This window comes from Scardinius erythrophthalmus (genome assembly GCF_964197995.2).
Source record: "Scardinius erythrophthalmus genome assembly, chromosome: 5".
Classification (NCBI taxonomy): domain Eukaryota; kingdom Metazoa; phylum Chordata; class Actinopteri; order Cypriniformes; family Leuciscidae; genus Scardinius; species Scardinius erythrophthalmus.
In genome coordinates, this window is record NC_138225.1 from 40,987,093 (window position 1) to 41,011,785 (window position 24,693).

Below are 24,693 nucleotides of genomic sequence, written 5' to 3' on the forward strand. Positions count from 1 at the left end.
TCTCGGCATAGACTCTCTTGGCTCCTGGGTGTAACAGACACTCATCAAATTCTTTAATAAGGAGCTTCATTACTGCTTGTCTTGGGTCCAACACAATGGTCTGGATTTGTTCCAGGTCTGAGTTTGCCAGCCTCCTTCATAAGCCCCCAATTCTTAGCATGTTGGTCAGTGCATCCCAGTCAGGAGCAAGACCAATCGACTGTGGACTGTGAACAATGACAATCACAGGAACTGGTTTCTAACTTCTTCTGGAAAGCTCTTAAGTTTGCATGCCCTTAGCAGAACAGCTTCCGCTTCTTTATTAGTCATAGGATGTGGCTGCCCCTTGACATGTTTGTTGAGTCACCTCCACTAGTTCCTGCCATATATTGAAATAGGTAGTATCAGGGAGGTTGGAAGCAGTTTTAACTGCCATTAGGCAGTAACAGGTTAAGCCTTTCAGTTCTGATACTTCCTCTGACTGTGCAACTTCAGGTTTCTTAGACCAGTGCTCTGGGCTCTGTTTCAAGAATATCTTGACTCCATAGACTAGGCTCAGCCAGACTTTGGAGGGATTTACCTCTGGTCAGCTGGGTTATCCTGCGTGTATACATACCTCTATTCCATGATCTGTGATCTGTTCATTTTTGTATCATGGAGACTCGTGTTCCAACGAACACCTCCTAACGACAGGAGTCTGACTGAATCCATTCCTGCACAGTCATAGAGTCTATCCATAGAATTGTCTGAATAACGAAGATAGTCATTTCATCCCTTGCGAGCATCGAATTGCTCGAGAGAATGATGCTGCAGAGCAAAGATGGCACAGCATGGATTGGTTATTGTACAAAGGATAGCTGCCACCTGTTTAATTCTGGAGGGTTTTCACTCTGCAGATCTCACCAAATGAAGCAGAGAAAGGGTCTGTCATATGGCAGAAGATTGACCTGATGGAACATGCCGTTCATATCTGCGCTTACAGCCACATGAAGCTGCCTGAATCTTAGCAGAATGCCCAACAGTGATGGTCCAAGCACAGGAAATTGCAGGAGTTGATTGTTAAGAGATAGTGTGACGAACAATGAGGACTGGATGCAAGATGCAAGTAAAAGGCTTTATTAGCTGATGGAGACAACAACAGGTCAGGTGAATACAAATACAGATGAAGACAGGTGATGCAGGGACTTCGACAGGCAACCCAGTGGTGGTGAATGGTGATCGGTGATCTCAGTGAAGCAATGCAGGAATCCAGGAAGACGATGAGGAACAAGAAGAATCCACAACAAGGAAGCCAGGAGACGAGCACAGAACAGGGAACACCGGGGAAGCCACAACGATCTGACAACATGAGACACCAGTTACTGAACATATAAAGGGACAAACAAGTGGTAACAGCTGGCGCTGCTAATCAGTTGTGATCAGCGGCCACGCCCACACACAAACACTTACGAGACGAGAGAGAGACAGTGAATTCATGAACAGTGACAGATAGGCCCTGGTGTCTAAACAAACAGTTGAAACCTTGGCTTGCTGTTATAATAATAATAATAAAAATAATAATAATAGTACCATGACTTCTCTGGCTGGGCTGCTTCCCTTTGGTTAAATTTGGCTACATAACCTGCCTCAATGAGCTTAGCAATCTCCCCTGACTAGATTGAGGCCTTTTCATGGTCTTTCTGGAGTCTCCTTTCAGTGTTCCTCAGATTTGCAAGAATGGATTGCAACAAGCCTTTGGGTTTAAGTGCACCTGGTTTCCACAGAAATAACGTTTTACTGCCTTGACACTGACTCGATGAGGTTGAGACTAAAGCAGATGCATAGCCTCTTTATCTTACCTAGACCGGACATCCAGTTTGTCATTGTGAAAGTGCAGCACATCCAGTTGCCATAACCTTTCCACATTTCTGTAGAGAAGATCATCTGGGTTGGCAGTGGAGAGAAAGAAACATTGCTGCACTGGTGCATGGTCTGCGATGCACATTACTGCTCAATGGAGAGCCCACCCGAGAGCTGTATGGACTGCTGATGGACCCCCTTGGTTCCTTGGAGAATGGGCTCTTTGGCGGTAATGAGATTAACTTGGTCTGAACCTATGAGCACCAGTAGACATACCTTGTGAAATGGCTGTAACGGAACTTGCACACCTAAAGGGGAGTTCCGTTACAGGCATTTCACAAGGTACGTCTACTGGTAACGGAACTCCTCTTAGGTGTGCACAACTCTTCAGAAGTGTCTGAACTGGGCATGACTGTCCACTAGATCAAGACCAAATGCTGTGAATGCTCCAAACACTTGATAGAATTTCTCTGGGTAACCTCTTGGGGAGATTTCAACGGTGAGAAGTGTGGGGTTGTACAGTACCAAGGGCTAGAGTCTCATGTTCACTTCTCCATTGGAGCTGCTGGATGGCAATGGGTAGGCAATGATCATGGCAATGATCATGGTGCGCTGTCTCCGTCATCTAATATAGCTGCAAACCTCACTGCAGGGTTTCTTAAAACTGCATATTTCAGGTCCATGGGAACAAGAACATTTCCAGCATTTTCCTCTGAGATCCAGCAGCGTTTTTCCTCTGCTCTTTGATACTGCTGCATCGAGTGATGTAGTGGTTGTTTCCACCACAGAAGAGAGAGTTGACTTTGAGTGGTGTCTTCTTCCAAGATACCTTTGGACTAAGGGAGGTTTTAGACTCTGTAGGTGCTGCACCATGATACAAGCCTGTGATTTGGGTTTTAGGTTTAACCGCAGTCTTCTCCTTTGCACTGCATGGAGATTTCTCATACTGGTTGCTTTGCACTAACCTACTGGACAGTCTCTGTTGCTGGACCTTGACTTGGAGCCATCCAGAAAAGTATTGCTGGTTGTACAGGTTAATGTTTGGGGAGTTGAGCTTCCTTTGCAGCTGGAGTTAGTCTTCAAAGCCATCTCTTAAGTGCTTAGACAACAGCATGCTCACTAAGAGGGGGACACGGAGAGCAAAACTCTGGAAGCTGCGAGCAACATTTGGTTTGACCTCTGGTGCTGTGAGGATTGCCACTATTTCACTCTGAGCCAGCTATTGGGGTTGACCATATTGTAATTGAAGAGCGTGAATTGCCGCTTAATATGGGTATGGGTGATGGCGGCAGGACTGGCCAATCATCTGTGCCTCAGGAAATTTGAGATGTTCCAGCAAAATGTGATACTTGTATTACTTGTTGTGAACAGCACATTCCAGGGCCCAGTTATGGCCGGGCCCCTCTCTGTCCGCAACAGTGGACAAAGGTTTGCTACATTTTGATTGGATCATGGTGGACTAACACAAACTGTCCAAACGCCATCAGATAAAGATGTTAGGACAACAGCCAGACACCTCTAAGAGGGCAAGAAAAATACCTCTAGTACCAAGCCTAGGAAGGACAGGACTTCTTATTGGTCCTCATGCAGTTTCTGCCCTTCACCCATCTAGAGACTAAATCTTAGGATGTTGGCCTGTGACTGCCATAAAAATTCCAGAGGACCTCCAGATGCAGCAGCAGTGGGTGAAACAAAGAGAAACCACAATGATTCATACAATTCCATTCATAACTATGTTTGAAACCTTAAAACTGATGTAAACAACACGCATCCATCTCATACTTATTCGGAAATAAGTATTAAGAAATAAGAAATAAGTATTCTCATTGCCAGCATGCAACATCTTACACAATTTCAGCTGTTAATGTACAAATGAATAAAATACATGACAGTTCAATCTTTTCCCAACTTGTTTGGACTCTATTTGTTTAGAATATTGCCAAAGGTATTCTGGTGGTGGTTTGGAAAATGAGAAATCCATTGGTAAAACTTTAAAGACACTTTAAAGACTTCTAACTGGGTGCTTTATGCAAATGAGTTCCACAGGGGAAAGAAGGGTGGGCTATACTGTGTGTCCCCTCCGGTTCATCCAGTGAGACATTAACAGATACAGTCTTGTTCTGAGTATGTCCTTCAAGGATAGACAGAAACGGATCAACAACGTTCTGAGTCTCCAGTTTGTCCAGAGAGACAACAGATTCCATGATCTGAGTCTACAGCTTGTAGCAACAGATCCGGCCACATTTTGAGCCTTCAGTCTGTGAGGAAAGAGACATTAACAAACGCTACGTTCAAAGTTTTCATTCAGCGAGACAGTAACGACTACAGCATGTCCCAAGTCTCCGTGCCAGAGAGACAAAAGCGGATTGACAAAGTCCTGAGTGTCTGGCCAAGAGAGGCAGAAGACACACAATAGATAAGCAAATCTTCACTTCAAACTTCCTTCATCTGCATGTTCCAAATCATTAGGGACCTTCTGCACCTATTTCAGGGCCTCATCTGCGTGTTCCAGATTTTAGGACCCTTTAGTGCTCCAGGAGATCAGCATCCCACAGATTCGTGTTCAAGACAGTTGAAACGGATTCTAGCTCCTTTCCCCACTGCATTGTCAGGCAGTACAACCAGTGGTAGACATCATTGCCATCGGACTGCTCACTCAACCACGAGGAACGTACATATCACTTAACCAAACCTCTTTCCAGAAACTTTGGCATTGTTGTACATTATCAGTATATGATTTTCTAATTTACATTAGAGGTAATATAGCTGAGGCTAGTTAATAACAAATTATATTTTGCTTGTTTATTTGATGCATAATTAGGTTCTTCACCTTATTAGTTTCAGAGAAGATAAAACAGTTTATCTTTCCATAAGATACCGTAACTCTTTCATAGCCATACTCAACATAATCATTTGCATTTTATGCATCTTATGCACTTTATTCCTTTATCATTCATGGTATTCATTTAGTAGTTTTGTTAGTTATTCTTGTTTATCTTTTATCTCTCATCTGTCCTTACCCCCAGGTGCTGCAGCCACCGTGATGTAAAGTGCAGTCTTGAGCTCCTGGCCTGCAAGGGGCGATAGGGGTATGTGGCAAGCAGAGTGGGGCTGAGAGCCATGGGAACGGAGCGAGGCCGGCCGGCCTTGAGTTTCTCACGGAGATTAAGCGGAGGAGGGACTACAGTGAAGGACAAGAGAGGACCAGGCCTGAAGTTTACATTGTGTTTTGTTTATTTTACATTTGTGTTTGTTTACTGTAACGCAGTTCGTTGTTGTGGGAAGAAGAAGGCGGGAACCAGCAAACATTCAAAGACTTTAATAAACACAAAATGAAAGTAAAGACAGCAGCCCCTCAAGGACGACTGCCGCCACACATAATAAAACGAAACATCAAATAAAACAGTCCAGGCCTGGTCCTCTCTCGTCCTTCACGATCATCGCTCCTCCGTGAGAGATACGAGACCGGTGCATTGCACAGGTGTCGCTCATCAGCAATCACACCACCGGCCTCGCGCCGTTCTCCCACAGCCCTAGGCCTCGTCCTGCTCGCCACATTTACGTTGTATTTTTGTGTACCGCTTTACTTTCGTTTTGTTGTTTATAGTGATCTTGTTGCTGGTGTGTGGCAGGCTTTTCACTTTGATCATCCTCCTCATCCCCATGATGTGATATGTTCCATCAGATCCTGGCACCGGCACTGTCGTTTTTCATATTATTTAAGTTTACTGTAAAGCGCTGAAGACTGGTCATGATTGACTAGTTATGCCCACGGTGGCTGCTGCTCCTCTCTGCTCCACTGGCACCTCTGCTGTAGGTTGGGAGGAAAGAGAAGGTGGTGATGGCTGTAGTCAAGAAGATACTCCTCCAGATGCTTGGGTGTGCGGCATTGCCGTGAGGGGCTGTCTAAAGTCTCAATATGAGGAAGTGAGGCTGATTGCTCCGATGACATCACTGCAGTAGTCGGTTCCAGCTTGAAGGGCTAATGCTGGGGATTGCCCCACTGAATGCTGGTGAATATGTTATTGACCGCTGCAGAACTCTGGTGAAGGAGTCGGAGTCATCAGATTGAGTTTGTCCATTTATTGGACAAATACCTGATTATGAACTTAAAATTTAAAGGGGAGAATTCACAACATGCAGGATGAAGGATGCAAAACAAAGGCTGCTTTCCAACCATCCTTCAAATTAACCTGATTGTCTGATCACCATGCACGTTCTGGGAGTCAACGTGCAGAGGTTTTTATCAGTATGCCAGGAAAGACTACAAACACTTTCACACATTTCTTCAGTATTGTCAGCGTATATGAATTCAAATTCAGTACCACTGTATTACTTATCAGTCTATTATTATGAACTAAAAACTAAAATTAACTGTGATTGGTCTTTACTAGGCATTTTCTTGACTAAGTTGGCAAGAATAATCTGCAAAATATATAAACACATGCAAGCACACACACTTGCCTTAGTACTGTAACTGCCCCTCTAGAGCCCACCACTACATCAGTGAGGGAGTCTGAGGTCAGATCCCCTGCAGAGTGAAGAGCGACTCCGAAATACTGTAGGCCACCGCCTACAGCTGCTCCACTCAGTCTCTACATGTAAAAAAGAGACAGACAGAGATGAAGAAAAGACATTTCTGTATTTGAGGCTTTAAAAGTAGTGAAACCTTATGAAGCAGAAGTGTTCTCTGCTATATGGTCAAAGTCATTATCATAATCATCATTATATAGCCAGACACTTGGTGTCCCTGCCAGAAAATCTAGATAAAATCAGGTCAAAATGAAGTTGCTGTTTGTTGGTTTTCATGGTTGATATGGTCTGTTTTTTCCCTGTGGCCAACAAAGTGGCTGTTCCCACAGGATTTTTTAAAAGTTGGGCAACTTACACATATAGAGCTGTGTCTTTTACGAATGCACATTTTTCATGCGGCATCATGCAATTCATCAGTCGTGATCATGGTGATTCCTGCAGGCACGCTTCTTTGAATTTAAAGGAGTTCTATATTTTGCTTTTTCACTTTTTCAGCTTTAGTTAGTGTGTAATGTTGCTGTTTGACCATAAAAAAAGATCTGCAAGGTTACAAAGCTTGAAGTCCACTCCAATGGGAATTGTTAAATTCTCTCTAACAAAAACTGTTTCACAAACTACAACAAATGCATTGTTGGGATTACAATTAGCTTTTTCCAGATCTTGTGAAATCACAATATCCCTAAAGTCAAGTCACCTTTATTTATATAGTGCTTTTTATAATACAGATTGTTTCAATGCAGCTTTACAGTGATAACAGGAAAACAATGCAACAAAGTTTGTTTAAGCTGTACAGCAGCTCTGGAGAAAACAGTGATGTCATCATCCAGCTCAGTTCAGGTCTCATACAATGGTGTCAATGCAGTTAGATCATATAGTTGAATATTAAGTGTACCCAACTAAGCAAGCCAGAGGTGACAGTGGCAAGGAACCCAAACTCCATTAGGTGACAGAATGGAGAAAAAAAACCTTGGGAGAAACCAGACTTAGTTTTTTTGGGGTACCAGTTCTCCTCTGGCCAACAAATGAACAGTGTACAATTTTGATTCAGGCACCATTACAGGTCAGAAGTCAGATTGGGATCGGAACATAAAAAAAATTTAATCCATGTTCATCTGGATGAAGATCGGATTCATCATGCTGGTATGGGATGGGTTTTGTTGAGGATCTATGCCACTGGCTGTCGTGTCAATAAAGGCAGGCGTACACGGTGCGAGTTCGGACCAGGATCGGACACTCGGGAGGTCGTGAGATATTGCAAACGTTGCGAGTCAGTTTAACTGATAATCGCGTCAAAGCAGCTGGTACATGGCACGACTGTCCTGCACGAATTTTATCCCGAGCCGGCAGCAATCACGTGAGCTTTCGCGCTAAACACAGAGACCGTCAATGTTGCATGCAGGCAAAGCTTCAGATAGAAAAAATGACAGAAATGTGTGTGCAAATGATTTGTTGTAAAGCAGAGAACAGTAGCCATTCCTTTCAACATAAAAACTAGAGAGAGAGAGAGAGAGAGAGAGAGAGAGAGAGAGAGAGAGAGGGGTGTGTGTGTGTGTGTGTGTGTGTGTGTGTGTGTGTGTGTGTGTGACAGTGTATGCGCACGCTGTATGGTTGCTGCCACTGAGGTATAGCCCCACGTGGTTGTGTATGATTAGCAATAGGGGACAGCTGGTGAAAATCGGGCCGACTCCCCGAATTTTTTAAACATGTTTAAAAATGATCGGGAGGTCGGGGAGGTGCTCATAACGTGCTCGGCTCGGCTCGTAATTCCTCTCACACGCTGCGAGCCGCGACCATGCGAGCATCACCGATTCCACTCGATTTCTCCCGAGTGAAAAAAATCATCTGCGAGCTTGTAAAAACAGCAAAAATCGCACCGTACACGCCCGCCTTAAGACCTTCACAGGGGATAGTCTGGTTGACACAATCTCTGCTGACACTTCAGGGCTGCGTTGTGGTCATGTCCTCCATCTAATCTGGATACAGCCCGGATTCGGCTGACTAACGGTAACCCCGGGATAAAGAGAGAGACTAATATTAGGGTAGATGCCATTCTTCTTATGATATAACAAGTACATCAGGTGTTATAGGAAGTTTCCCGGTTCTGGCTGACCTAGTTTATGCAGCCTAACAATCATTTAACTGATTTGATTTAAATTATCCAATGGAACATGCAAAAAAAGGGGGCGAGGCATGGTTGAGCTGCGCTAGAGAAAACAAAGAATACCTGCTTTACTACATTTTTGGTGCCATGTCGAAGAGACACTGTTTTTCTTCCTAGACCCGGGGACACACCAAACTGACGGTCGGCCGCCGGGCATTGTCGTGTGGTTTTTGAGCGTCGGTCGGCTTTAGTTTTCTCAATGTGTTCTGCACCGTTGGCTCTAGTCGGATGACGTCAGCTGTTTTTCACCGATTCTACATGTTGAATCGGCTGTGGAGCTCGTCGGAGAGATGATGCGAGAAAAAAAAACTTAACTGATGAAAGCAAACAAACGACGGAGTAAAGAGGGAACTCACTCACTTGTCACTTGTCATCTCATTTGACCAGAGGATTATTTTAATAACATGGCTTTGTGGAATCAAGACATCGAAGACCAGCCAATCACTGTGATCGAGGCGCTGCTTGCTTTGTATATACACAGTTCTAGCTCTTCTGGTTTCCCTTTTAAATGCCGAATACAGACTACTGCCATCTGCTGGTATGGGAGAGTTATGTCCTCTCACGCAAGTACAGAACGTACACGCTAGTTGGCCGTCGGCTGTAGTCTGTCTGGTGTGTTCACGTGCAACTTTTTTTGCCCCTATGCAGGCGACTTAAGGCGACGCCACAGTCGGCTTTCATCAGCGCTAAGTTCTTTGACGTCAGTTTGGTGTGTCCCTACCTCAAGGCAGACAAACTTAGAAAGCACTGTTCCTGAACATTAAAACCCCAAAGTTTATCTGTGTGCTGCACATTTTACAGAGGACAGGTTCTAGAACCTAAGAGACTACAATGCAGGCAATGCAAAAATACATTGACGATGCTAAATTGTGAGCGGATATTAACCCTCTGGGGTCTAAGGGGTTTTTGGGGTCCTTGAGACGTTCTGACATGCCCTGACATTTGTGCTTTTTTCAGTTGCTTATAAACATATTAATGGCAAAGGTGTAATTACACTCTATTTAGCACAAACAGGGCTACCATAATATGTGAGCAACATGCATGTACATGTTTGTACTTTTGAGAGAATAATGTTTATGCATGGTTATTGAAATAAGGCCACAAAACACATACTAAATATGTGTCAATAAGACTTTTGACTAATGGATGTCGTAGTTTTTTCTTCAAAATGATGTGAAAATCATCCTGCCTAATCATTCACATAAAACAATACATTGATTTAAATCTTGTAAAACACTTTTTGTTTGGAAAGGCAATATGCGCAAAGGGCGTCAACGATCCAACACCATCATGCATATTTAGTGGTTCACACCTGAGGAGACAATGGGCCACATACTTAATGAGCCATTAATTCGGGTGTGTGACTGAGCCACAAGAAAGAATGCAAGAGCATTGGTTCACAGTTGGAAGCATCTCAAATTTTTTTTTTCACAAATTGTGCTTGCAAATTGTATAATATCCAAGGAAAACATGTCTAGTAATTGTGCAGTTAATTCTCATACTGTATTTTCAGTTTTGGAATATGTATCCTCTCCCCAAATTTGTCAATAATAAAGCACAATAAAAATTATTTAAAGAAAAGGAAAATTTACCTTTTAAAATTTGTTTACATCTACCTTGTAAGTATATTTTTTTTTATTAAAAAGGTTACAATTACAACAACAATTCAAGTGTAATCTTTCTTTGTAAAAACTAAAGTATACATTTTATCATACATATTTCAAAGTTAAGGATTCATTACTTTGAATATAACCTACATTGACAAAACATACTATATTTAACATATTAGCAAAAATTGGCAAACAAAAGCTTATTTGAGGTGGCAGATATTTTACAGTAAAAATATATAATCTATCCAAAACTAGTCAACGAAATGTTGTCTTTCATGTCTGTAACATAGGTCTTTCGTTTTTATTATAAGGAATATAAATGTTAATTTGCAGTTTAATACATTGCTTATACAAATACATTTTATTTCAACATATTTCAGTCGATTTTTACTCATCTCAGTATAGCAATACAGTTTGCTAAAAGCGGATCATTCATTCACACACGATTCAAATTTAAACGGTCTTTTTGCGAGTTGTGGTAAACAGCGCGCATTTCTGCCGTTCATTCGTTCACACACACGAAACGCGATTCACTTGAGAATGAAAAAAACTTACTACAGTATTCCATCCGTTGCTCCTCAAAATACCAGCACTTCTGAGGTACATTTTCCATTATTATTATTCCTCACAGCGCTGCGAGACAGTGTAAACAAGTACAATGATCTGAATAAACTTGATGTGTTTTCTCGAGCTGATATGGGAGCGTTCACAGTTTGCATGGATTGCCTCATTCATCTGCATTTGAATAGCGCACGCTCTCCGTGGGCGGGGCAGATTAAAACATAATGAGCTGAGATGAGAACGACTGACATCTCTCTCTTTTCATACAGATTACATAAACAGAGAATATTTGTTTTTTATAAAAAATACTTCATTTAAAAGAAGAGAATTCAAGCTTCATGCCTGTGTGTCTGTATGCCTGTTTGACTGAGTATTCGCTGAGTTATGGTTCATTTTCGGACGCGTTTCAGAATGGACTACACTGACAGAGAGAAAGCAGAACTCGCATCATGTTTATTTTTCTTTATTTGGCAAAAAGCACAACACTTTGCTTTTATTGTGAGTATACACAAAAATAATACACACTTAACCAGATCGATTGATGTATAACACAAGCATATAAGATAAAAATTAATATTAGTATTTTGATTCTTTTTTGCACTGATAAGGAAAAAAACGAGCCTATCGTGCCGGCGCGATAGCCGACCTCAGGGGGTTAAATATCTCAAATAGTTTTGCTATAGCGAAGGATTAAAGTAATGTCAAAAAAGTAAACAAAGAGCTTATTAAAAATAGGTCTATTGTGCCATCTAGTGTTTTATACTATGTATAAATGGGGTTGGATAAATATTTTTTATTGCTTTTAAACAGTGTTTTAAAGTGCACTAATTTAATTTTATTCCACACTGCATTTGCTTCTTTATTTAACCCCCTGGGGTCCGCAAACGCGCGGGCGCATTTTGCTCGATTTTTTTCACATAGCTGCAAAATAAACTTTAAATACTCCGTCATTTATGGTCATACAGACTTAAGAAATATGAAAAAATAAACTGTTAAATGTCTATGTGTATGTATATATATATATACTTTCTTGTGCATTCTTTCTTGTGGCTCAGTGACACACCTGAATGAATGGCTCATTAAGTATGCGGGCCCCATTGTCTTCTCAGGTGTGAACTACTCTATATGCATGATGGTGTTGGATGTTGACGCCCATTCACATATTGCCTTTCCAAACAGAAAGTGTCTTGCAAAATTTAAATCAATGTATTGTTTTATGTGAATGATTAGGCAGGATGATTTTCACATAATTTTGAAGAAAAAACTCTAGGCGACGACATCCATTAGTCAAAAGTCTTGTGGACACATATTTAGTATGTGTTTTGTGGCCTTATTTCAGAAACTTTTTTTTTCTTCTTTTTTTTTTTTTTTGAATAACCATGCATAAATATTATTCTCTCAAAAGTACAAACATGTTGCTCACATATTATGGTAGCCCTGTTTGTACTTAATGGAGTGTAATGACACCTTTGCCATTAATATGTTTATAAACAACTGTAAAAAAGCACAAAAAAGCACAGGGCATGTCAAAACATCTCAAGGACCCCAAAAACACCTTAGACCACAGAGGGTTAAATTAAATTAAGATGGTATGTTTGGTTATTGAACCTGAATGAATTTAAAATGAATGTGCTATATTTCAGATCAATATATTTGTTAATTATCAGATCAATACATTTGTTAATGTTATAAACAATATATTTAAATTTTAACTAACACTTACTTTATTCTCCTCTGAATTATAAATCATTTATTCTGTATAAAATAAAACTACCATTAAAAAAGTTAAATTTTTTCAATCAATGTAGTATGTGTAGCATGCACCCTGTTTATTTTCTTTATTTTGCAAAAACAAATTTGTTGTTATTGTGAGTGTACACAAATAAAAGAAGACCCTTTATAGTTTATAAAGATGTATAAGACTTATATGTATGGCCAAAAATGACAGAGTATTTTAAATTGTTTAAGCTGTCATGGGGAAAAAACACAGCCACGTTCTTCGGGCTCAGAGGGTTAAATGAGTCCACCCCCCAAGATTGCGGTTATAAAAATGAGCCACGTCTGAAAGGAAAAGGGGTAGGTGTTGCTGTAATCTATAGTAATATCTTCAGAATTACTGAACTTCTTTACTTACAAGACTGATAAAATTAGAGAGACAATTATAACTATGCAACCGTCATGCAACAGTATTGCAACAGTATCGCATCAGACAAAATGCAAAATTAAAAAATTCCATTCATTTGTTGCAATAGGAAGAATTGTCTAAACTCATTAAATCATCTAAATCAACAACATGTATGTTAGTGTTACGATGCAGAGCAGGAAGCAAGAAGCAGGATCCAAGTGCAACAGTGTTTTTATTAAATTAACTAGAACTTTGACATAAACTCAGACTTCAGAACAGAACAAAGAACATGCAACCTCACAACATCATTAACTCACAATGACTGAACTAACACACAGGGCTTAAATACACAGACAACCAAGCTAAACAAGATAACAAGGGGGTGTGGTAAATAAGAAACACCTGGGAAGACTAATCAACATAACAGGGGAAAGCTAAACATGCAAAGACAGGGGAACACATGACAGACAAGAACAAGACACAAAACCCACACCGTGACATAGCCCCCCCCCCTATGGGCGGCTCCCGACGCCCATAAAAAACAAAAAGTTCAGGAGGGCGGTGAAGCGGAGGCGGTCTTGGGGGAGGGGCGGAGGGTCAGGCCTGCACTGGGAACCGGGAACAGGATATAGGCAAGGCGGGCCTGGGCCGTGGAGCGTGGGCGACAAGGGTGGAGCAGGACATGCAGACGGCCAGGACAGAGCAGACTGTGCAGACGGCCATGGAGGCGCAGGCTGTGCAGGCAACCAGGGCAGAGACGACCCTTCAGGCGGCCAGGGAGGAGACGAACCTTCAGGCGGCCAGGGCGCAGACGAACCCTCGAGTGGCCAGGACGGAGTCCTTTGGCCCCCCCCAAAAAAATACTTGGGTAAAGTCCCGGGCTCTGAGCTGGGCGGAACCAGCGGCGAAGAAAACTCTGAGCTGGGCGGAACCAGCGGGGAAGAGGGCTCTGAGCTGGTCGGAACCAGCGGGGAAGAAGACTCTGAAGACTCTGAGCTGGACGGAACCAGCGGGGAAGAGGGCTCTGAGCTGGGCGGAACCAGCGGGGAAGAAGACTCTGAAGACTCTGAGCTGGACGGAACCAGCGGGGAAGAGGGCTCTGAGCTGGGCGGAACCAGCGGGGAAGAGGGCTCTGAAGACTCTGAGCTGGACGGAACCAGCGGGGAAGAGGGCTCGGTGCTGGGCAGCTCCAGCGATGAGGGCTCGGTGCTGGGCAGGACCAGCGGTGAAGGCTCGGTGCTGGGCAGGACCAGCGGTGAAGGCTCTATGCTGGGCAGGACCAGCGGTGAAGGCTCTGTGCTGGGCAGGACCAGCGGTGAAGGCTCTGTGCTGGGCAGGACCAGCGGTGAAGGCTCTGTGCTGGGCAGGACCAGCGGTGAAGGCTCTGTGCTGGGCAGGACCAGCGGTGAAGGCTCTGTGCTGGGCAGGACCAGCGGTGAAGGCTCTGTGCTGGGCAGGACCAGCGGTGAAGGCTCTGTGCTGGGCAGGACCAGCGGTGAAGGCTCTGTGCTGGGCAGGACCAGCGGTGAAGTGCTGGGCAGGACCAGCGGTGAAGGCTCTGTGCTGGGCAGGACCAGCGGTGAACACAGCTCTGGATTGGCGTGAAGTGCAGGCTTGACTGGACTGCCGTGAAGTGCAGGCTCGGCTGGACTGGCGTGAAGTGCAGGCTCGGCAGGAAGATACTCAGGCAGGAAGGTCTCGGTGAAACATGATTTATGCAGGATAGTCTCGGCAGGACAAGACTCCTGCACGATGGCCCTTATGGCAACACGTACTGACCTCAGCGGGGAATCGGCCACACTGGATACCAGTCCTGGACGATAATAGACCGATCCGGTGACTAGCTTGATGGCTGGCGTGACGTGAAGAACAGGCTGAAGAGATACTGCGGGTTCACGAAGCTTCTCCTCCATGCCCACAGCAAATGACGAATTACTCAGGAAAAGGGCCAGGTCAATATACCTTTCTAGCGTCCAGCCGGTATAGTCCTCTGGCATCATTTGAGCAATATCCTCGTCCAGACCGCTCCAGAACAGATCCATGAGCTGGACGTCATCTAGTGACGCTAAATGGCAGCAAGCCCAGAAGTCCTTCACATACCTTTCCATGGGCTGGCCATCTTGACAAAGAGTAGCAAGGAATCTCCTTAGGGCCTGGTTACTCACAGTTGCTGGATCCATTTTTGGTGAGTTATTCTGTTACGATGCAGAGCAGGAAGCAAGAAGCAGGATCCAAGTGCAACGGTGTTTTTATTAAATTAACTAGAACTTTGACATAAACTCAGACTTCAGAACAGAACAAAGAACATGCAACCTCACAACATCATTAACTCACAATGACTGAACTAACACACAGGGCTTAAATACACAGACAACCAAGCTAAACAAGATAACAAGGGGGTGTGGTAAATAAGAAACACCTGGGAAGACTAATCAACATAACAGGGGAAAGCTAAACATGCAAAGACAGGGGAACACATGACAGACAAGAACAAGACACAAAACCCACACCGTGACAGTTAGACCCTATACCAACTAAGCTACTGAAAGAGATGCTTCCAGAGGTCAAAGATCCTCTTCTTAATATCATTAATTCATCTTTGTCACTAGGATACTAAAAACTTTTATTAAACCTCTTATTTAAAAAACACAACTTGATCCTAGAGAATTAGTAAATTACAGGCTGATCTAAAATCTACCCTTTTTGTCAAAGATACTAGAAAAGGGTAGTGTCCTCACAACTATGTTCTTTTTTATTTTTTTTTAACTGTATCTGCAAGGATTTCCAGTCAGGATTTAGACTGTATCATAGTACTGAGACAGCTCTCATTAGAGTTACAAATGATTTGCTCTTATCATCCAATCGTGGTTGTATCTCTCTATTAGTGTTCGATCTTAGTGCTGCATTTGACACTATCGACCACAAAATTTTTTTGAATAGACCCGAAAATTATGTTGGGATTAGTGGAATTGCATTAGAATGGTTTAAATCATACTTATCTGACCGTTATCAGCTTGTAGTAAACAAAAAGATGTCATATCGATCACAAGTTCAGTATGGAGTAGGGTTGTTCTGATTCCGATACTAGTATCAGAAATACCGCCGAAACCAATAAAAATTCTGGCATCGGTATCGGCGAGTACATCTACCCATGTACCGATCCGATACCATTTTATTAAACAATACCTAGTTATGCACGCTAGCTTTGCTAAACGCTGCAAATCGGAGATCAATTCTTCTTCGCTGCTCTAAACAGTGGTTGCTTGTGGTAACACAGGAAGTTGTGCTATTGCCACAAGCAACCGCTGTTTAGAGCAGTGAAGAAGAAATGAAAACGCGCGCAGTATGAGTATTTCAGACTGGACCAACCAGCCAGTAAAACGGCGACATGTCTCATATGCCATGCTGCAATTTCGAGGCACAAGTATTAGCAACACGGTTCGTTGGACCATTTTTCCTGCCGACCAAAATTTCGTTATTTCAAATGTAGGCGCGCGGCAAGCGCATAAAGTAAGAGACGCTGGCGCCCAACATCAAATGGCAAACGTAATGAAAACGGAACAAAACTGCGCTACTCGTTATTTTGTGCTTCACGGACCATTAAACAGTTTGGACCAATGCAGCGCGAGTCGATCTTGATCAAGCTACACTGTTACTACACAGCGCTAAGAGATCCAGTAAAGAAAGCGTTTGAATTCGCCTCTGAAGTAATAACATCGCTGCGAAATCTAGTGAGAAACATTCACATTTCTCCGTTATTAATGGATCAAACAGCGCTGACGTGGAAACCAGAAACATTGTGCTTTCAAGTAACGTTATGTCGGTTTTATTTTGACATTATGAATAAAATTGCTGCCCTCAAATGTTAATCTGAAATAAAATAAACCTTTGTTTATAACTACTACAATATGACATTTCATTTTTTTATAAGGAGCTGTTTTTGTTTTATATGTCAAGTATAGCTCCATCATTGCACAAAGTAAAAAATTATCATACTTTATGATGTTAGTTTTAATAAAAAATAAATAAATAAATGTAAATCAAGGAAATTTCTCTGGCATTTCTTTCTTTTTGCTGTATTGAAAACATACCGAACCGTGACACCAGTGAATCGTATCGAACCGATCCATGAATTTTGTGGACCATTACACCCCTATTATTCATATATAATTTTTTAGATTCCTAGATTTATTTGTTGCACTTTTTTATAGTTATATTGTAAAACTAGAATACCTTTTATAAAATAATTCTATCAATTCATACAGGGCTAGTATGAATTGCAGCTGTATTTATACACACCCAGGTATCGGATCAGTACTCGGTATCGGCCGATACCCTGAGTCCAGGTATCGGAATCGGTATCTGGAAGGGAAAAAGGGTATCGGAGCATCTCTAGTATGGAGTACCACAAGGCTCAGTACTAGGACTGTTGCTGTTCACTCTGTACATGCTACCCTTGGGAAGCATTGGATTAGTTTTCACTGTTATGTCGTTGATACTCAGCTCTATATTTCTTTGTGCCCAGACGAAACTTAATTCACAAAATTAACGGAATGTATAGCTGATATAAAAATTTGGATGACTAGTAATTTCCTACTACTTAATTCAGAAAAAAACAGAGTTTCAAATGATTGGACCAAAAACCTCTGCACGTACTAACATATAATACTATCTAACAATTGTTGGCTGCTCTGTCAAAGTCTTCATCGTCGGTTAGTCAAGTCAAGTCAAGTCATCTTCATTTATATAGCGCTTTTAACAATGTAGATTGTTTCAAAGCAGCTTTACAGAGATAAATGTATAATTTAAGGTAAGATTGTTTTGGCTTTATATCGGTTCTTAAATAAAGTTATTTTCCAGCTAAAGTTAGTTTTGATTGATTCGCTTCCGTCGCAACGATCATTTGTTATTAAATTAGGGGCCGCTAAGACGACACCATTAAAGGTATAGCGGAGGATTTTTTACTTCCGGGTGGATAGCCTATACTATTGGTCCTCCTAATTGTCAATCATTCTGGTGAATCAATCAAACTTTTCAAAAAGTGGAGAGGGCGGGTCTTATCTAAAATTCGGAAAGATCCTCCGCTATACCTTTAAGTTTAGGTTAGGAATCTGGGGGTGTGCTCTTTGATACCAATCTTTCATTTGAAAGCCACATTTCTAGCATCTGTAAAACCGCATTTTCCATCTTAAAATTATATCTAAATTACGACATATGCTTTTAATGAAAAATGCGGAACAGTTAGTTAGGCAAAATTATTGTAATGCTCTAATTGGTGGTTGCCCTGCATGCATATTAAACATACAACAGCTGGTCCAAAACGCAGCAGCTAGAGTTCTTACTAGAACCTGGAAGTATGACCATATTTGACCGGTTCTTTCAACACTGCATTGGCTCCCTATTAACCCTCTGGGGTCGACAAATGCGCCCACGCGTTTTGCTGGATTTTCGTCACATTGTAGCACAATAAACTTAAATTACTCCGTCATTTATGGTCATACAGAAAAAAGAAATCTAAAAAAAAATCTGTGATATTTCTACTTTTGTATGTGTCCACTTATACAATCAAATCAAAACATTGTGCTTTTGTCAAATAAAGAAAATAAACAGGGTGTGCTTTCTGCCTCCCCGTCGCGGTGAACTTTTTTTTCTTGAGCACGTCTATAAACTGAAACCAAACTCAGCGAATACTTGTCACACATTTATGAGCCATATACCTTTATAAACATTTAAGTGTGTACTTTTAAATGATCGGATTCAAACTGAAAACAAATATTCTCTGTTTAAGTAATTTGTATAAAACCAACAAGATGTCCAGCTTCTCAAACGCTTCCTCATTATTTTTATTTATTTTACTCGTTACCTCAAAAACAAAGCACGAAAAAACTTCACAAGTCTCTGCTTTTCGTCGAGTTTGGAAGACACATGCCGTGAGCTTACATTGGATTTACCTCAGAAGAAGAAGAACGCGATTTGAAGACAAGAAAGATGTAAGGTAAAAAATTCTTACATATTAGTTTGTTATTGCTGCATAAATTTCACATTGCAGTTGAACTGTTGCTAGATATATGGTGAATATTATAATATTTATACCCGTGTTTACTGTTACTGTGTTTGTGGATATCTGCTCAAACGTAGATATGTATATGGTAACGTAATGTTTCATATTTTGGATCGCGATCGCGTTTGAATGTATCATATTTTGGAACGCGATCGCGTTTGAAAAGCAAAACGCACCAAACGGCTTCATGTTTATACTATTATCTCATTTCATATCATCATAACGAATGGAAACATTTGAAGTAACATATGATAATCAATATATTTGTCTCTAGCTTAGTTGTTACTGAAATCTTTTGGAAGATTTACAGGCTGCTATAGGTTATTGTTATTATTATTTTATGCAGCACTGCGCATAGCCTATGCCTACAAGGCACAACAAACCTGGTGTTCATTATATTATATATTGTTGGAAACATTTGTTTGTGTGTATTCTGTTAATTTTAAAAAGCAATTTTAACCAGAAAAATCTAAAATGTATTCCCAAAATCGTGCAGGCCTTTCTCTTGATATCAGTATGTTCACTTTTTTTTTTCTTTCAGGGCCCAGATGCCACTGAGTCCTGCTGACTTCAACATTCACATGAGTCTCTGTACATGAACATGGTAAAGTGGAAATCAAACACCTTGGAAATGAAAGGTATGTACAATGTTTTTAGGAATGGCACAAAGGTCTCTGTCTTTGGATCATTGTTTTCAATAGGTGCTTTTTTGTCATTTGTTTTGTATCTTTGGATTATGTTGTGTTGTAAATAAATCAAAAAGCCATTCTTTTTTAAATCTCCTCATTCTTTGTGCAAGGTTGCTCAGAATGATAGGGCCTGATGGCTCCTAATAGGGTCGTCAGGGGAGGGTCTTTGTCTTTCTCAGGTGTGAAAACCTTACATATTAATGACGTGATCACACCTCCCACATAGAGCTTTCTCACACAAAACACGTCATACAAATTTTAAAGGGGGGGTGAAATGCTCATTTTCACTCAATCTCCTGTTAATCTTGAGTACCTATAGAGTAGTATTGCATCCTTCATATCTCCAAAACGTCTTTAGTTTTATTATATTTATAAAAGAAAGATAGGCTGTACCGAGTCTTTCCGGAAAAAAAACGAGCGGCTGGGGGCGGGCCGTGTGGGCGGTGTGCTATAGCTGTGCTAACCGAGCTAACAACAACACAGAGAGACATTTGAAGCAGTTTACTCACCGCATGCGACAGCGAACCTTTATCATTGTGACTGCTCGATCCTTAAGCATTAGACGATCTGCAAATCCGTCGATCTGGGCTTTGTTTATAAAACAATCATCGTCGAAATGCAGGGAACAAAGAGTCTTGCACAACCTCTGTTGATGCTTCGAAAAAACAAACTCCATCCACTGTTCCCTTAACGCTGGGTTCTTTGGGAATCTGTGCAGGGTTGTCTTGCCCTGGCAACCAAAAACCCACTTCTTTGGTGACATTGACTTCCCTAAAAGCCGAGCATAGCGCTTTGAGGTAACGTACTGCTTTCGCTCTCTTCTCTCTCTGGTCTACGAGTGCGCGCGCGCCCGCGGAGAAGTGCCCTTAGGACCCATATAAGGAAATTCCGCCCTATCTTACGTAAGACAGAGCCATACTCGAAAAAAACTTTCCGAAACTTGTGACAAACTGGAAGGAGTATGCATGAAACAGCAATTCACCCCCCCTTTAAATCAATATATTGTCTTATCAGAATGAGCAGTCAGGGTGATTTTCACATAGTTTTGGAGCAAATATTCTAGGCTACATGATACAATTTTCAAAAGTCTTGTGAAGAAATAATCAGTATGGGTTTCATGGCCTTATTTCAGTGAGCATTTTGTATTTTCACAAACCACGCATAAATGTCATTATCTCAAAACTACAAACTTTTACATACATGCTGCTGATATATTATTGTAGCAGAGTTTGTGCTGAATACAGTGTAATCAGACTTTAGCCATGAAAATGTCACAAGTAACAGAAATAAGCACAAATGTCAGAGCATGTCAGAACACCTCCAGGGCCCAGAAAACAGCTCAGACCCCAGAGGGTTAAACATCATATAACCCCCACCCCCTTTTAGCTAAAAAATGTGCAGACTTGGAGAAATATTGATAGATTCTCATAGGTTTACATCAGATTTCTATAGACAGGAATAATATTTATTGAATTTATACCCAAATGTGTCGATGTAATCATTATGAGCACTGGATACTCTGATGTACTGTGTTTTCAATCCATACCAGCAGCCTGAGGGCGCCCTATGCACATTAAGTCCATATGGAACACATGAAGAAGTGCCATAATCATGTGACATTCCATTCCCTGACACAAACAAAGCTAACAGAGATCGTTGTAACATGCAGATAAAGACGTTTTGGAGACAATAAACATGATTGCAATGATATTTGATTTACCTGTGTTCTTCGAGCCATGTCAGGTATTTTCATAATAATAGATTATATTTATAATGTAATGCTAATCGATATAGACTTTATCATTGTGCAGAATACTATAAAATAATATATTTTCTGTCAGATTTTTTTATCTGAAGCCAAGTCAGATCACAGAAGGTAATTTAAAACACTCGGCTTGCGTTATAAAGTAAGTTTGGAGCAAAAACATGGTTTTAATCTCATAAATTGTCATGTATTGATGGTGTGCTAAGCTAACATGCTAGCTAGCCCTAGGTGCACCTGCCATCTAGCTGTTATTTTTATGTTTTTGTTGTTGTTGTTTTTTTTTAAATAGAAATGCTTACTGAAATGTTTCTTTTTTCAAGAAGGGCATTTGATACAGTTTCAAATGTGAAGTGAGAACTTTGATAAAAGAAATGAGGGATTGAAACAGTGTGAATAGCCAGTCGTTAGTAATTATAATGCAGACAAAAGAAAAGCATATTTAGAGCCATAACCAGGCCGGAGAGGTGTGAATGTGTGCAGGGGAGACTGACACTGAAGGGGGCTCGTTTGCACCACAAAACAATTGAGAAAATAGAAAGAATAGATGCTTAGAAGATGACAATAAACATCAGTTTGCATTTTAGAGTCTAATCAAAATCAAGTCATATGACATGATCTTGAAAAACATTTAACTAAATACAGAGTTTTAGACTTATCATCTTCAGATTTTGTATATAACATGGTCAGACATAGCTGCAGTACATTTCTAGATTGATGCAATGTCAACTTCAATTTTATTTTCATGAAGATGTTTCATAAAAATACATTTTTAATAACTTTACAAAAATTTGAAGCTATTTATAACCTTTTTTCATTATGACAATAATTAATTCTACATTTACAATAAACTGCCAGGTGCCAGCTTTCAATGAGATCATACTTGAGCTTTTAGTACAAAGGGTTCATGAATTGAATCTGTTTCAGTTTGGGTATGCCATTTCTGGGGATTTTTCAAAAGTGGGGTTGCAGCCTAACAGGTTAACTAAATTAATAACTTTTATACAACAAAACTGAACCATCACTGAACTTACTTAAGCTGGACTATGACACTATTTTCTTCTAGATCTGCTGTACAGCAGAAACAAACTCTGTTGCATTATTTTCCTGTAATCACTGTGAAGCTGCTTTAAAACAATCTATATTGTAAAAAGCGCTATATAAATAAAGGTGACTTGACTCGACCTGACTATTCTCTTTAAATTGTAACAGCACAACCTAATCAGACCCTATAATTCAGAAGAATCATCAGGAATAAACAAATATTCTTCGAAAACATTTGACATTGTACAATATTTTCAGTATTATATGCAGTATTTTAATGTACAATTACACATGAATAGACTGAATAGATGTCTTGCGCTCCTAAAAGCTTATGTTTACAAAGTAGTAGCAGCAGATAAATACAGATAAAATTCAAAAACAAAACTCCTAACTTTATATAACTAAAATGAAATAGGAAGCCACGCTTACAGACTCTCACATTCACACATGTAAACACAACACTGATGTCTTCACTTCCAGGTCTAGAAACTGTCAATCAAAAACTCAATAGCCAATGAGAACACACTGCTGCTGGCCCCTTACTTTTCTTTTTTAAGTGCATTCTCATTGGCCACATTCTGTAGTAGACAGCCGTTTTTGGCTGTTCCACCATGTGGCTGGTCCAGTTGAGCATGCATCGACTCGTAGACCATCACATTCAGCCTGGTTAGAGTTAGAAGACCACTTTGGACCAGCAACAAACCAGCTTGCCCCCCTTAAGCTGTTATTACAGCAAAAGGTTGCATAACTAAAAAGTGAAATGATTTAAAACAGTATCCTACCTGACTGTATTCTGTTCTGATACCTCCTGGTTGTCCCAAAAATATGTAAATGGCTCCCTTGCCCTTTTCTTCTTGAGGTGCCCCCACCGCTAACTCTTCAAGGCCATCTCCATTCAGGTCCTTTATGGCAGCCAGAGAAGTACCAAACCGGCCAAACTCATTCCCCACTGCCCCACGGAGAAACGTTGAGCAGCTGAGTTGAGCAGTGTCAAATGGGATCTTGGGAGTTTCATGCAGATGTAATAAAGTTGAACAGTTGTTTGAGATTATGATGGATAATGTGATAAAGCATATGTACAAATATAGCTGCAAGCGGCAATTATCGGGGCCAAGCACAAAGAACATGACAAGTCATGCCAACATGTCTGGGAGCATCAGACCAACTGCAACAATGAACAAGTAAAGACATATTAAGATGATTTTAGGCAAAATGGCTGAAAAATCATATATACAGGCACTAGTAATTTGATTAAATGGTCTATCACTTTTGACCAATAGGTGGCGCTGTGACCAAATTTATGTGGTGTGGTCAGAGTGAGGTGACAATGACACATGCAAAGTGTGGTGTAACTATGCCAAAGCATTGCAGAGATACAGCCTCAAGAGTCGTTTTGGCATCATGCCTAAACTTTGTTAATGCAGTAAACAAAAATGGTTTCGTCTATCGACACGAAATCCAGTTCCACCGTTTTTTTTTTTTTGTTTTTTTTTTTTATTGTGTGTGTGTGTCCTCAGAGTATTTCATGTACGTATGTATGAAATTTGGTGAAAATATCTCATTTCGTTTAGGAGTTATAGACATTAATATGTATGAACACAAAAAACGACCCACACCTGACTTTAATTGCATTTTTTTTGCCTATTACTATCAAAATTTTGACATTTGACATTAGCATAGTCAACAACCTATGTTTTCGATTTTCCTACGGTAGTTTAATCTCGATCGGACTAACGGTTTTGAAGATATTTGCGAAAGTTGTTTAAACGCTAAATCACAATGCACAACCCATAGGGCAAATCCTAGCATGTTTGGTATCGTTGGACTCGGCAAGGATTCAGGAATCTAAGGAGATGACCCAAGTGAAAAGTCAACCAAATCCAAAGTTATAAGTATGTAAATATGTAAACATGTAAATATTTAATTTTACTACTAGGTGGCACTGGTTCAAAAAATTGTCAGGCTCCTTCTGGGCACCGTGCTGATGACCCATACAGAGTCTCGGAAAGATACACTATTTTACTACAATATTCTAAATGGCCAACACTCAAAATGGCAGATATGGGAAAATTGGATACCATTCGATTCGGCATGCTGCCCCCAATCTAACAAGTGCACTTTTTGCTCTTTTTTGGAATTTTTTGACAAACCGTTCAGAAGTTATGAACAAAAATAGCCATTTTTCATGTCTCCGGACTAATTGGTGGCACTGCGCCAAAACGCACCATGTAACCTCAGATCATGCTTGTGATGACATGGACCAAGTTTGGTGTGAATATGATAAAGTGTTTAGGAGATATAGCCTTACGTCTACTTTTTGTCTGCATGG

At 40.9% G+C, this 24,693-nt stretch overlaps 1 protein-coding gene across 6 annotated transcripts in view; it reads right to left on the reverse strand.

Annotated features, from left to right (window-relative positions):
• The window catches only part of LOC308691628 (integrin alpha-X-like), a 334,173-nt gene that overhangs the window by 86,940 nt on the left and 222,540 nt on the right, over window positions 1–24,693 (reverse strand). For all 6 annotated transcript variants that reach the window (XM_081367037.1, XM_081367038.1, XM_081367036.1 and 3 more), the window contains 2 exons: window positions 23,147–23,365; window positions 6,283–6,413 (listed from right to left, as the gene is read on the reverse strand). In XM_081367037.1, coding sequence (XP_081223163.1) covers window positions 6,283–6,413; window positions 23,147–23,365 — 350 coding nt within the window. The remainder of the gene's footprint in view (window positions 1–6,282; window positions 6,414–23,146; window positions 23,366–24,693) is intronic.